The 15,890-nt window shown below is 40.8% G+C and overlaps 1 protein-coding gene across 3 annotated transcripts in view; it reads left to right on the plus strand.

The window, feature by feature from the left end:
- Positions 1-15,890, plus strand: part of vps8 (VPS8 subunit of CORVET complex) — an 87,161-nt gene that overhangs the window by 36,226 nt on the left and 35,045 nt on the right. For all 3 annotated transcript variants that reach the window (XM_080450209.1, XM_080450210.1, XM_080450211.1), the window contains exons 17-25: positions 1,192-1,282; positions 2,450-2,496; positions 3,070-3,159; positions 3,405-3,451; positions 4,717-4,939; positions 11,110-11,199; positions 13,982-14,033; positions 14,145-14,187; positions 14,467-14,539. In XM_080450209.1, coding sequence (XP_080306335.1) covers positions 1,192-1,282; positions 2,450-2,496; positions 3,070-3,159; positions 3,405-3,451; positions 4,717-4,939; positions 11,110-11,199; positions 13,982-14,033; positions 14,145-14,187; positions 14,467-14,539 — 756 coding nt within the window. The remainder of the gene's footprint in view (positions 1-1,191; positions 1,283-2,449; positions 2,497-3,069; positions 3,160-3,404; positions 3,452-4,716; positions 4,940-11,109; positions 11,200-13,981; positions 14,034-14,144; positions 14,188-14,466; positions 14,540-15,890) is intronic.

Below are 15,890 nucleotides of genomic sequence, written 5' to 3' on the forward strand. Positions count from 1 at the left end.
CATCCTGTGCTTTGTACAAGTATATTATTATTAGCGCTATACTGAGCACACATATCTAGTTGTGGATGTTTCTGTGATGACTGCTCTCCCTCTAGTTCTAATGAGAGGCAGTTAGCCCCGGAGCCAAACGGTGTCTATGCATGCTAAATAGAGTAGGAGACACAGATGTGTGTGAGGTGTATGATGAATGGAGGATTGTCTCATTTACATGAGTGGTTCTCCAACTTTTTCGTGCTAAAGACCCCCAAATTGATATCTATGTGGCCGCGGACCACCACATGAAAATATGTTGTACCCCAGAAGCAAACATTTGTGTTAAAAAAAAAACATATAAAGATTTGCACACATTTTCAAGATAAAAACAAAATAGCAGTTCTACAAGCTCATGGTGCCGTGCTATGAGGTTGTATATCTGCTATTTTTGAATGGCCAAAGTATAAAATATGGATAAAGGGGTTAAAATGATTGTGACACTTTATTAACTAATTTTGCTGGGGACCCCCTGGTACCTCCCCCAAGGAACCCCACTTTGAGAACCAATGATTTACATGAGTAAACCAGCTACCATTTGCGCCAGCACGCCCAGCCAAATACGGCATAGGCCTGTCACAATTATTACATAATCGTCTAATCGCAATTATTTGAGATAATCGCGATTATTTTTGCATAATCGTTTCCATGTTGAAGAATATTCATATGGTTTCAAACATGATCAAAAAGTAGAAATAGCAGATCTACAAGCTCACAACGCATCGTGATTCGTGATGCAATGCGTTGTGAGCTCGTAGATCGTCTATTTCCAGGTATAATGTTATTAAATATGCCAGTCATTCCTTTGTGTATTTAGGTTATTTGTCATATCTGCCCTGTGTAACTTCAAAGCCTAAAAGCCAATCAGAAATGTAATTTTGTATTCATATGCTCCAGTGTTCAACGACAAAAACACAATTAAATCGTTAATCGCAATTATTTGTGTGACAATTCATCGTCACGTAAAATGGCATGATCATGACACTCTCTCTCTCTCTCTCTCTCTCTATCTCTATCTCTATCTCTATCTCTATCTCTCTCTCAATCATCTATTACTCAAAATGTTCTGCTCCTTGACCCCCTTCAAATCCCCACTTCTCCCTCTGCATCGCTCTCACCTTTCTCTCTGTCTCTCTCTCTGTCCTCTGTTTCTCTCCACAGCGTGTAGACTGCTTGTTGAAGCAGGAGCGTTTCGTGGAGGCTCTGTCGCTTGCCTGGTCTTTCCACGAGGGCACTGCCAAGGCTGTGCTGGGTAGGCACTCAGTCAATCAATAAATTAATGAATCAATCATATTGTAGCCGATTAATACGGACTCTTCGTCAAGCAATACAGAATCAGCCCTACTATGAATCATGCTGGAGTTTCTTTTAGTTTCTTTTATGTTTCTTTTATATTCCCCCCCCCCCCTTTCCCCCCAATATTATGGCAATTAATTCCTCCCCCCTGTTTTTACCCTATTGGCTCACCTGCCAGTGAGGAGCCACCACCGGGAGGACCTAGCGCCTCTATTCTACGCCTCCCATTCAACACCCTGCAATGACGGGCGCTGCCCCAGCCCGTAGGATTACGTGCAGAGACAGAGATCACCCTCCCTGCCCGGCTTCCCTCCCCCTAACACGGCCAAATGTGTTCATATCGGCACTCGACCAAATAAGATGCACTGCGGTGAATTTATACTCCTGCGCCACCCGATGCTTGAAAGTTTTAACAGGACTAAATAGAGAGAGGTATTCATGTAGACCTCTTTCAGCCAGCCAGTTCTCTTTTGAGAATGAATGACGTCACGGTTTTACGACGCTCTTCAGCCGCTAAATCAATATCATAATATCATGGTGTCTTGTAGTTTTGACGGCGTGGAACTTGACATGGTTGTCCAGAGGAGCGCTGGTCCGTATATGTGCGCCACCTAATTCTTTGTATCCTTGAGTCTGTCATATTGCTGTCACGAGACTATACACAACAATCAGTGACAAATTTCTTGTGCACACCAGTTGGCCAAGGAAGTAGGTCTGGATATTTTTCTGATTTTTCTTTCGGAATCTGTAAATTCTATCTATAAATCCAGGAATCTCTGTCTGTCTTTGTCCACTTTTTGGCCATATATGGACATCCCTGAACTCCCAGGTTGGTGGCTTACTCTGATAATGGGTACTGGACAAATCTTTGTCTCCACCAGGCCGAAGGACCGTCAGTCCGTGGTCAGCTAAGCTCTGGCACCGGTCGACCTGAATGCCAGAGCAGAACCTCTGCCCACATTTTTTCACATCGGCCTATACAATGCAATACAGCAAATTGCATATAGTGTGTGTATAACAAAATTATTAATGTTGATAAATATGAGCCCAGGTCCCGTTATGAATATAGTATATGGTAGCCTCCTGTTCAAAAATACAATAATAGACTGTGTGTTTCTGCTAGGTCTGTTTGGAGACCCAGCAAAGAGGAAAGGAGTGGTCGCTGACAAGGTAGGAAAAGAGCCTCTGATCATACTTTTCCACGCCCCTCAAACCAAAATGTTGTGCGACTTTGTTATGCTTGTTGTCTGTGTTAATCTTGTCAACTAAAACCATGACGAAAAATTTTCGTCGACTACCTTTTATTTACTGACAAAAACTAAATAAAGACCAAATAAAAACTAAGCTATGATAACTAAAACTATGACTTAATATATTGACAATTTCGTCAACTAGAAAGAAAAAAAAATAGACAAAAATGTTTGCCTGTGCAATTTATGCTTGGCTGTGCACTGGTGTCGTTCTCCGTTGTGAGTTTCTAGATCAGCTATTTTCAGCGCTTAGCCACGTATAAATCAGGCATCACAACGCCTTCGCGGCCCGCCAAGAGACATTTTAGTCGACTAAATCAACTGTATATTTAGTCAACTAAAACTAGACTTAAATGTGACTAAAACTAAATTGAATTCTATTCAAAAGACTACGACTAAAACATCAAAATGTGCCGTAAAGATTTACTCTACTTGTCGTTGTACAAATGTTTCTGTCTTTGTGCTGTTTGTGCACGCACACGCGTGCTTCCAGATGGTAGAGATTCTGTTCCAGTTTGCAGAGCGCTCACTGAAGAAGTGTCCAGAACACGGCAAGATTCAAGTAATGGAGCAACACTTCCAGGTGCCAGAACGATTGTTGTTGTTAAAGCTCTTTGAAGGCTTTTGCTTTCTTACTTATTATTTTCACATTTCTACATCTGTAAGACATTAGATGTTGTTATTTTCTATATCTGATATTTTGGAAACATCTTTCAAGGTTTTCAAGCCGTTGATAATAAGACAACTCCCATCTTATTTTATAGCAGAGAGGTTCAAAACCATAATGAGTTAATCTCTCTCTCTCTCTCTCCCTCCCTCTCTCTCTAGGAAGTAGTCCCTGTCATGGTCGATTACTGTCTGCTACTGCAGAGGACGTAAGTGTACATGTACAAAACACTGTGTGTGTGTGTCTCTCTCACACACACACACACACACACACACACACACACACACACAAAGTGACAACTCATACCATTTTAGAGGTTTGTGACATCAAACAGACAAACACATAATTATATGGTTCAACATCATTACGGGCCAAAAAAACTAAAAACTGTTGTTTTCCAGAAAATATAAGTGGCTTACATGAGTGGGGAATGAATTTGGCATAATTTTCTTCCCTAGCCATGCCTTAATGCATGCACAATCTGTGAGCACTTAGCAATTTACAATTTAGGCATTTAGCAGACGCTCTTTATACAGAACCACTTACAGTAAGCAACAAACATTAAATGCATAGAGACATTATAGTGCCTCAGTAATCTAGGATCATAGGTAAGCCAAGAACCTACAGTAGCATCAGTCTAAACAGTATAATATCAAAAAATTATAATCTGTACCTTGAAACTATACAAACTATAGGATTCCGGGTCAACAAATGAACCTGGCAACTGTCTAAATAACATGCTATTTAAGTTACATTTTAGCCTTTGCATAAGACTGCAAGGTCGTCAAGGCTAGATCAAGTGCTAAGGGCTAAGGTGGAGTCTGAAGAGTCTTCAGATTACGGCGGAAATTTCGGAGTGAGTCTACAGTTCTAAATGCAATGGGGAGTTTTTTCTACTAGCCTGCTGTATTCATGTCGGACTGCTATTTTCATATCAATCCCAGTAGATTCTCTGTATTTTCTTTTACATTTTTCACTTTGATTCAGGTCAGATTTCCCTGTTGATTATATAGGCTAGTTGTAAAGAGCGAGACTGACACAAAGAAATCAGTATTTGTTCTCTTTTCTAAAAGATTTGTGATGGTACTATGCACAAAAACAGAATCAGAGAGGCCGATCACAACATATCTTGTAATTTTTCCATCCTGCTAACACACAAAACACTACAGTACTACACTACAGTGCAACCTTCAGATGTACAGATGCACGCCTCCGGGCCCCTGTAGCTACTCTGCTCTCGCTATAAATAAGCGATCTTGGTCAACTTGCCTACATGAAGAAGACTTGTAACCAGATGTACTGTATTATGAGTCATGTTTTCCTGAGCAATACTATAGTCCGCTGTGTGCTGTGCAAGGTAGTCTAGAGGGGGGGAGAGGGGTATAATGACCCAAAAGAGGGATCAATTAAGATGATCAATACTTTGTTATAATCAATTAAATTGATTGGTTTGATGTGTGACCCTCCATCCAGCGACCTGCTCTTCAACCAGATCTATGGTCGGCTGGCAGAGAACGTAGTTGCGAGGGGCGTGTTCTTAGAGTCCCTGGAGTCTTACATCATCAGCGAGCGCCTGGGTCACCTGACCACGCCTGTCATGAAGGACCTGCTGGCTCATTACCATGGCAACAACATGATGGACAGCCTGGAGAGCTGCATAGTGCACCTGGACGTGACAAGTCTAGACATACAACAGGTTTGTGCGTGCATGCGTGCACATGTGAGGTGCATGTCTAAGAGTGACCATTGGGGGCTTCATGTGTGTACCTGTCATGACATAGTGTACGCATGCGTATATTCTCTTGTGTTAATATAGCATTTTTAGCATAAGCCACGCTAGCACAGATCCTAATTTGTAAACTTTTCATTTGTAGATCTTTATTAATCCCACAAGTGGAAATTCAGTTTCAGTTTCACCCAGCTGACGACAGGGGGAGCTTTTAGGGGTTAAGTGTCTTGCTCAGAGACACGTCTTCGACACGTAGACATCAGAGCTTAAGATCTCTGCCCGAGCCCTTCATTTCTCACACATTTCTCAGGCTCATGTCGGGATCGGGCTTTATATTTATACATTTAAAATACAAGCCTAGGACACGGCAACTGTGGTGCAGCTGGTGTCACTAGACTGTGTGCAGCGAAGCCAGCAGCTGTCTCATTATAGAGAGGCAGCCTACAAGGTAGCTAGATAATGTTAAACAATCATTGTCAACAGTTTTTACACTGCTGTTTGATTTCCCCGATGTCTCCGTATCAACAACGGTTTCAGATCAAAGCCTTTTGTTTGGAAACGAAAATTAAACGTACTACACCTGGAGTTAACAGAATAGTCTACAGTTCTCTAGAATCAGAACCATGACGCCAAATCACATAGAATGGGGGTGGGGCTTTTTTTTTATTGATTGAATACTTTATTAGCAGTTCGCAAATAGTACAGTGGTACGATTTTACAATGATGCTAAAAGGATAACATAAAAAGCGAGTTAACAAAGGAGTTTGTTTACATTGTGGTCCTGTATATGTGTACGATAATATACAAGACATCATCAACACTAGTAACAGTATTATATATTATAGTAACTAGTAACAGCATTTCTGGTGTTAAGCTAAGTTGACTTTTCTAGGACCAGTTACAAATTGCAGACAGGTGCTCTTTTATGGCGGTTTTGAAGGAGGGTAAGGAGTCACACTTTTTGATGTCTGTTGGTAGGTGTTACGGAGATGTCCTCTATACGGGCACCTCCTGAATATCAATATATGAAACGGCTATGCTCGAGGGTCGTCCTTATATGGCGAATGTATGTAGGATGTATCCTACCGGCTATATAAGGTTGAGTTAACGCAGGATAAACCAGATCAGAGATATTTCAGTTCAGTAGCTAATAAGTATAATTAACTAAGAAAGAGTGAGGGCCTTACAAACCATTCACTCTACCATCTGATCAACTTACCAGCTTAATTACTAGAGCTCCCACGAGAGGTACCGTTCTAATCGACGGCGCTCAGGGCAACCTGCTACCAGCTATCCACCTATACGAACTATCCTATAATTAGTTCACCTTAACTCATTCCCTGCCTAGGACGTAAAAAACTTAATTTTTTCCAATTACCAAACCTGCCTAGGACGTAAAAAACGTAATTTTAATTTGCATGGTAAATTCAATATGAAGACTGTTCCTGTAATGTGAGGCTCAAACAGAGAAGGCTGTTTGTGCAAATTGTTTCTGTCTGTATTGTACAACATAGTCCTCTCTGGTAGTTTTCCTTGATGCCATTTTATATATATATATATATATATATATATATATATATATATATATATATATATATATATATATATATATATATATATATATATATAGTGTGTATGTGTGTGTGAATTGTGTGTCAAACATGTATCGGGGGGAGGGAGGGGTGGAGCACATGTGTGGACATGTAAGATAAGATGTTAGGTTGTGATTGGTGGAGAGATGGTTCTATTGTTCTCCTCTTTGGCCTCTTTTTTCTTCATTCAAGCAGTTGGTGGTTCCACCTCAGGCTCTCTAGTATAAGAAGAGTGTGTAGTTGTCGTGTCTTCACAAATCCTCCAGGATATCAATAATTTCAACCAGAACTGACTGTGGACTCCAGACTTCAGGTGAAGATGAACTCTCTCCACCCCACCAGGAACAATTCTGCTGAACAGGAGGAACCCAAAGACAATCAAGACCTCAGTAAGTTACTTGTTTTCACTACTTTATTTCTCTTCCTTTTCTATCATTTTTCCCTCAAGTTTGATAATTGATTTTCAAAGAACATCCTCTTTTTTATTCTGAATCCTGCACCTTGTGTTTGGTTTTAAACTTTAGAACCCTAATGCTCTTAGTTACTTAGTTACTAAGTCACCTTTTACTAATTATATTATGATAGATGTACGGCTATACATCTATCATTGTTGTCATGTCCAGAATAAAAAAAGCCAAATAAATGACATTGCCATTGGACTAAAAATGTACAAAGATTTGTGTTGGAAATAAAAATATGTATACATATGTCAAATGCAACCAAGGTTACTAAGTTATCAATTGGGGATGCACAACTAACTTCAAATACCTAAATAACTGTACCGTTCTGCCTCTCAACTATCGTCCCTTTGTCTTTGTTTTCAGTGTTGCATCTTCAGTCTGGCTTCCCTGCCTTACCAGCTGTAAATAAACAGAAAAGAAGCTTGGCTAAACCAGAACACCACAGCTGTGACCAGTGTGGAAAACACTTCACTAAAATGGGCAGCCTTAAAATACACCAGAGGATTCATACTGGAGAAAAGCCATACCACTGTGACCAGTGTGGGAGCAGATTCACTACATCAGCCAACTTAAAATCACACCAGAGAATTCACACTGGAGAAACACCACACCACTGTGACCAATGTGGGAGCAAGTTTAAGACCAACGTTGAGTTAATACGACACCAGAGAATTCACACTGGGGAGAAACCCTATGGTTGTGACCAGTGTGGGAAACACTTCACTCAAATGGGCAGCCTTAAAATACACCAGAGGATTCATACTGGAGAAAAGCCATACCACTGTGACCAGTGTGGGACCAACTTCGCCGATTTGTCCAACCTTAAAAAACACCAGAGAATTCACACTGGAGAAACACCACACCATTGTGACCAATGTTGGAGCAAGTTTAAGACCAACGCTGAGTTAATACAACACCAGAGAATTCACACTGGTGAGAAACCCTATGGTTGTGACCAGTGTGGGAAACACTTCACTCAATTGGCCGCCCTTAAATCACACCAGAGGATTCACACAGGAGAAAAGCCATACCACTGTGACCAGTGTGGAAAGGCTTTCCGTCTGTCTCATCACTTACAAAGTCACAAGCTTGTGCACACAGGATTTAAACCCTTTCCTTGCAGTCAATGTGGAAAGGTTTTTACTCAAATGGCACACCTTAAATCACACCAGAAAATTCACACAGGAGAAAAAACATATCAATGTGACAAGTGTGGAAAGGCTTTCAGCCAGTCCAATAACTTACAAAGTCACAAGCTTGTGCACACAGGATTTAAACCCTTTCCTTGTAGTCAATGTGGAAAGGGTTTTACTCAATTGGCCGCCCTTAAATCACACCAGAGGATTCACACAGGAGAAAAGCCATACCACTGTGACCAGTGTGGAAAGGCATTCAGTCGGTCCCATCACTTACAAAGTCACAAGCTTGTGCACACAGGATTTAAACCCTTTCCTTGTAGTCAATGTGGAAAGGGGTTTACTCAATCAGGAAGTCTAAAACGTCATGAGCGCACACATATGTAAGGAAACCCCTATCAACGTGAACAGTGTGACAAGACGTCAGTGGAAAGAAAGAAAAAATACATCAGAACAATGTTTAAAATATTGTCAAATTATCATAGACTGGCCTCTCGGCCTGGTGTAGAGATGTGCTGTAAATTAGAGACCATTTCTAGTTGGTTATTAGGTCTGTTAAACTGTTTACACTCATTACAGGAATAGATTTGTTGGTTGTTATAAGATCCAGTTTAGCTTATGTTGTAGTGAATGTCCCTGAATGCCTTGTTCCTCTATACTCTTAATGTGTTTGTGATGACTGTTGTTAACTGCTGGAGTTAGGAACGGCTGAGAGAAGAGGGAGAGTTTGGCCTTTTTGTTTCATTGACTGGACTATTTTCAGTTGGCATGTTTTTTTCTTCTCATTTCACTGCTTCACTTTTACCCTTTTTGATGTATTTCTATACTTTTTTTAGGCTACATTTCTTTTTTCAAAAATAGGTTACTTTTGTTTGCTTGAATTTAATAAACGCTCTATTGAGACACATCATTTGTTGTTATTAATTAAGGTTTACTTATGTAATTAATGTTCACAACATACAAAGAGTATAAAGTATGTGTTGAAGGTCAAGTTATCCAGACTGCTGCAGCAGACTTTGTCATTGATTGGTCTATAGCTTCATGTATTGTATATGTATTTGCATTGGTTTATCTTGTAAAGAACATAATGGTGGCTCAAGGTTTACCATTGACTGCTAGTGCTCAGGTCCTCAGCCACCATAGACCGACCACCCGGCCTGGTGGAGATATTTGCTTTACTGAGCAACCATTTCTAGTTATTTATTAAAGGTTTCATGACGTTCAGTTTTACCACACATTAAAAGTCTTTGTCATAGTCCTTCAAACGTGTATAGAAAGTTTTAACAAAAAATTCCACTCCATTGATCCATGGCAGGTGTTTTTCTCTCACATTTCTAAAGCCTTTTCAACTGCAATGAAAAAAGAAATCTTTGCCTGCGGGTGTCGCTAGTGAGGGATTTTGCCTGTCAATCATCGCCTCTGCTCTGCCCCCCCCAAAGGAAAGGATAGGGGAGGGGAGGGGCGAGGAGGAAAGTGGGCGGGATTAATCGGCTGTGACCTCACTGCCGAAGGGCCAAGCTCAGATTACTTTTCAGCCTAATTATTCAGAAAACCCCAGACCACAGAAAATCCACTGAATGTTCAAAGTTCAGATTTTTTGGGTGTAATTGAGGTCATAAAACCCCCCAAAAAACATAACAAATAAAAAAAAGTGAAAATGAATGTCATAGAACCTTTAAGACTAATAAACTCAGGATATAATTTGTTGGTTGTTGTAAAAATCCATACGCAAATACAACAGATCATTTTCACAATGAAACAAACAATAGTCTTTTAACATACTTTGTAGTAAGTTGACCTAAACGTTCTGTTCCTCTATACTCTTAATGTGTTTGCTACGACTGTTGTTGACCGCTGACGTTTGGAACAATGGAGCAAAGAGACACATAGTGGTCCTGATGTTCTATTGACTGGACTGGATTTGTGTCCAAAATAAAGTAGCTGAATGAGTTGAAATTTTCTGCTTCAACTTAATAAACATTGTTCAATTAAGATACAATCCTGGACGTTGTTATTTATTAGGACCTAATTAGTCTACTTAATGTCCCTTTGTTATGTTCACTGACTGCAATACATGTGAATGAAAAAGCTATAGATCAATCACTGACCAGTGAACCATCATCATTACACACTACTGTTCTTTACAGACAAAACAATGACTGACCTTTAATGACAATGAGCCACCATCCTAATGCACAACAAAGTCTCACACCCACCCAACAATGAATTAGTCTTACACTGGTGAAATTACTGACAGTCTATTTGGTTTATTTTATATTCAGCTTCTCTAAACGATTCTTCTACTACTGGCTGATGCTATTAACAGCTACAACACTGAGTTCTATATAAATATCTTTTTTTTTTTGACCCAAAGACCAAGGAGATATGATTTTTCGAAGATCTAGACTCCTATCCACTTCCTTGTTAACTTAAAACTTTAAAATTCTGTATCTCGGCTCCTGAGTACTTTTATTTTTTTCAATGAAAAATCTCTGGCAGTGGGCAAACGCGGCCAGAAATAATTCAGGCAGTGAATGAGTTAACAGTAGGGAATTCCACATTTTGGTGGCATAGCTGTGGAACGAATTTAACCCCATGTTTGTGCCGAATCTGGGTTGAACGAGATCAGTGGAGCTCCCTCTGGTGTTGTAGCCTCGGGAACCCATGCTTTTTTTTTGGTACTGGTGTTGTGCAGAATCTGGGTTGAACGAGATCAGTGGAGCTCCCTCTGGTGTTGTAGCCTCGGGAACCCATGCTTTTTTTGGGTGTTCTGGTGTTGTGCCTGTGTGTGTCTTTCACGCTACAATTGACAGAAGTCAAACCAATTAACTCAACTGCAGTAAAAATACACAACACTGAGGTGTTGTCACTTGTTCTAATTAGCACCATTTTGTGTGTGTGTTTGTGTGTGTGCGTGTGTGTGTGTGTGTGTAATACCCTGTGACTAGGTGGTCCAGATGTGTTGGGAGAACCAGCTCTATGATGCTGTGATATATGTTTTCAACAGTGGCATGAATGAGTATATTACACCTATGGAGGTAAGACCACACCCTGCCATCAACATGTACAGTACACTGAAATCAAAACCGGACGCTCTATTATCCATGACTTAATAACCGTGCAATGATGTTTATTTTAGTTCATAGTTAATCACTATGGATACAATATGAACTAGATGTAAAAATAAAGGCATTAATGGAAAAATATTATGTTTATGTATGAAATGTGGCTGAAGGTGTGAACAGACAATGAAATATATTGACGGCATTATGGTCCTTCAACACACATATTGTACACAGACACAACCCCGCTGTCTCTCTGCATATTATGAGTCACGCTGCATCCGTCTTTCTCCTTGTCCTCACATTCAGTCAGACTTTGTCTTTGACTCTCTCTTTTTCATTTGCTGCCTTTTGGGAGAACTTAAGCGAAGTTGAAAAACACCCCATAAGAACATGCCCTACTGAAAACTAATTGAAATTGAACTGAAAGGGCGGTCAAAATTGACAACATAACAACTTTGTTCTCTGTCTGTTTCTCTTGATGTGACCTTCAATTATGCACGCCGAAGGAAAGATTAAAGGGCTGCCTCTGTCTTTTTTCTCTTATTTGGTTTGGTCTCGCTTTAAGCAGACTGTTCAATAGAGATGAAAAGGAAGGGATCGAAGAGGGGGGGGGGGGTGTGTGTAGAGGGGGCTAGTTTGGAAGTCCTGAGTTTGACAGGCGGCTGTGAAACATTTGATACACAAGCACACACTCGCGTATGCATTTAGGGGACTGTGAAAAAAGTCCATTTTTTTTTCTTTTTTAACATATTGGGTGCCGGGATTTTTTAACTCATTAACTGCCAGAGTTTATTCCTAATGTACTCACCCCTGCGCCAGCGATTTGCGTGTTTTTAAATTTTTAAATTTTTCATTCAAATAAATTGTCTGAGTGCGGTTTTAAACACATACGACAAATCTGCCACTAGAGAGCAGCAGATAGACACCTTGATCAGCTCGCTGACTCGCTCCCCCCCCCCCCCCCCCCCCCAAACAGAGTCAAACAGTCAAATACGTCAAACCGGATGTGACGTGTTCTCAGATTCTCCGATCGGCCAAAAATACGATGTGATACACGACGGCGATGACTGTTCGTCACCCAGACTATAGATTATAGAAGTGGGCCTCTCCGTTAGTTTTTTATACCGTATGAAAAACCGTGTTTTTCCCTATTCTGTCCGAAAAAAATGAAAACCGGAAACGGAATCTGCGTCATGAAACCGGATCCCGGTGTGGGTGAAGTAAGTGGAACTCGAAACCTAGAATGAAAAATAAGCAGAATAGCGCGATCACAGATTAAACCCCAATTAATCACTAGATCGCATTAATGCGATCTTGGCGGACAAGCGCGCTATTTATTAGATCGCATTAATGCGCGATTGGCGGCATATGAGTTAATAACAACTTACCGTGGGTGCCAGCATTCTCCCCATTGACTGCGCTTAGCTGTTTAAAGCTCTAGACTCCACGACGAGCACATCCACGTAAAAAAAAGCATCCATTCATGTAGCGCGATGACCCTGTCTACATCCTGGAATAACATTTCACTCGCGAGTTACAACGGGGGGGGATCGCGCGTCGAGCATGACCGGTTTTCTCCACCGGAAACATATTCGGAGATACAGGCGTTTTAAAGAAGGAAATAGACAGGAAGCGGATGGGGAGCCATGTTTTTGTTTCCGGTGATCCATTTGGCCTATCCTTCTCAGGATCACAATGGGTACGCCCAGAGCTGCTCCAGCCCCTCCCGTGTGGAAAAAAACAAAAAGACAGCAAAACCGTTTTAATACGGTTTTGGCACTCCGCGTAACTTTTTGCACCTTTTGCAAAACGTTTATAAACGTTTTTGGCACCCCATGTGTTAACATAGAGAAAAAGAAGGCAGTGAGACCAGAGGAGTAGAGCGTTGACACACTGGATGCATGGAGGATGTGCTGAAACAAGAGCACTCCTACCGCATGTCCACTTGATGGCTTTCTGCCCGTTAGCAATGTCAGGAAACTGGGAAGCACTTTTGTATTTCACTGGAAGCACCCAGGTTGTCAACACACACCGCAAGGGTTGAGACTGAGAGTCACACATCCAGCCTGGGTACAGACGCTGCTATACATCCAGTGTTGTTAACTGTGAAATCATTTGACAAGCCATAAGAAGCCAACCTACGAGCCATAAAAAGCCAACCTACCTACCTCGTAAAGTGCAGTGGCAGAAACCAAGGTTAAAGGCTGGTCAAAGTCAAACATTTATACAGTATGTTAATGATTTTATTTATTTATTACATAATACATTTATTATATAACAAATATTTGTCATACTAAAGAAGATTTACATTTGCCACAAAACTATGGCAAAGTAATCAAAAACATGAATTTAGTAAATAACCCACGTTGGGGTGCAAACCCTGCCCGCCCGCATTAACATCTCTTGTTCTACTTATCTCCATTCCTGAGATAATGACCTATTATGTCTTTTTGACCTTGGGTTAGATTGTGACCTTGACCATGATCTCTTAAAATATAATAATCCCCACCAGTTCTCATGAACATCCGCACATTCATTCTCAAGCTATTTGGTTCAGTTATACAGACACAAAACAGACAGGAGCAATTGGTATACCCTGCCACTCATTGCTGCAGCAGGGGTAATTCAATTTAATGAATTGGACATACTGTAGGAACACATGGAGTAGGAAAGCATAGCATAAAGACAAGTCTTACTGTACAATAACAGTATTAACATACTGTAATAACCAACCCCATTTCATCAACTTTTTCAGAAACTCTTTGCAGTCATTGGTCCACCACTTAGAGAGGGGAGGGCCCTGACAGGTATGCCCAGACACTACATTCCCCAAGGTTCATAGTGTCCATAAGAGACACTTTATCAATAAAAGTATGATTAAGAGGAGTTGTAATTTTGCTTTAACTATCTTTGGACAGATGAGCAGGTGACAATGGGGAACAAGCTGTTGGTGTATATAAGGTAACCACACACACATACGAACACACACACACACACACACACACACACACGCACCTTCGGCCGTTAAGAGGTCATTAAAGTTATCTTGCTGTACTGTAGAATTCATATAAAGGCCATGTTTATACAGCATTTTTCACATATTTAATATTCAGAAAACAAAAACAAACATTTAACTATTTACCCAGTTTGTTGCTTAGGCTTCGTGCTTACTCTGCTTACTCTAATTCTGCACCTGCAAGTCGCTCTGGATAAGAAAGTCTTGTAATCGTCTCTCTCCAGTTGCTGTTTGGCTGGCAGAGCCTATCCATTAGGGGACATCCCTGAAGACCTGGTACCTCAAGTCAAGAACCAGGTGTGTGTGTGTGTGTGTGTGTGTGTGTGCATGCGAGGGAGAGAGAGAGAGAGAGAGAGAGCGCTGCTTTGGGTGAAATGATAAAATCATGCAGTAGGTTTGTGTATTTTTAAGTTAGGCCCTATTTTTCCAGTGTTTGGCATAATTGTGACAAATATAAGGCATGATTTGAATGATTGATTTAGTTAGTGTTAGTGTTAGTGTTGAGAAACTAGCACAGTATAGTGTATCTCAATATCAGCCTCCAATACTGTCCTTTAGTGCAATAGTTTGTGCTCATAGCCAGACCTTCAGAGAGCTCCACCTACTCCAAGTCTGGCTATGAGAGACTACAAACCATGATATTGTACATGTCTTTTTTGAAAATGGGAAACCCACAATATGTGTGAATTATTATGGTCACAAACCATGCTAAAATGTTATTGTTTGCCTATAATGCCCAAAATAGGGACGCCAGGTTGAAAGGGGTAAAACAATATGTTTTATTTTCTTTTTTTGTCCCTTATTATGTCCCTTTAATGAATAAACAAAGACTTTTCAAAGTTTTCTAAAAGCACCCTTATCATAATTTTTGAAGGTCTAAACAATTGCCTTGTGAGTGCAGTGAGAAGCTGCGGCGGCATTGTCAATTTCTCAGTGCTGCGCACGACTACATGATGACTCATCATGTAATACGCTCTGGGTTGGAAAGCGACAAACCTATATTTTTAAGTAAGCGATTGAGCACAGACAACTCTATACCCCATGTTGAGTTAAGAGTATCCTATGCAGCAGCACACGCGCACATGCACAGATCCACCTTTCCCATACAGCAGTGGTTCTCAAAGTTTTTCATGTCAAGGACCCCCAAAATGATATGTATTTGGCCGCGGACCCCCCATCTCAAAATAGTTCCAGGGACACCCAGAAGCAAAGATTTGAGTTACAAATGTTTGCTTAAAAATATATATTCAAAGATTTGCACAAATATTGACGTTTTTTCATGGATAAAGGGGTTAAAACGATTGTGCCGCTTACCGCTTTATTAACACATTTAGCTGGGGACCCTGGGGGTCCCCGGACCTCACTTTGAGAACCAATGCCCTACAGAGAGGAGAGTGAGAAGAATAATATGTTGTTTTTCCTCACGAACACAGTCACACAGAGTGGGCTGGTCATGCCGATCTCCACTGACAAAGGGAAAGCGGAACGGAGTGAACTCCACCGCCCCGAACAGCTACCGAGCCCACTGGCTGTGACCTCACTGCGAGAGAATGTTTATGTGCATCTGTTTACCAAAATGTCAACGTGACATGGATTTCTGTGAATTTGAACAGGAGGTTGGATTTGTGTGTTTGTGAAAGAGAAAGCA

The sequence above is a fragment of the Gymnoscopelus braueri genome (genome assembly GCF_963280865.1).
Source record: "Gymnoscopelus braueri genome assembly, chromosome: 14".
Classification (NCBI taxonomy): domain Eukaryota; kingdom Metazoa; phylum Chordata; class Actinopteri; order Myctophiformes; family Myctophidae; genus Gymnoscopelus; species Gymnoscopelus braueri.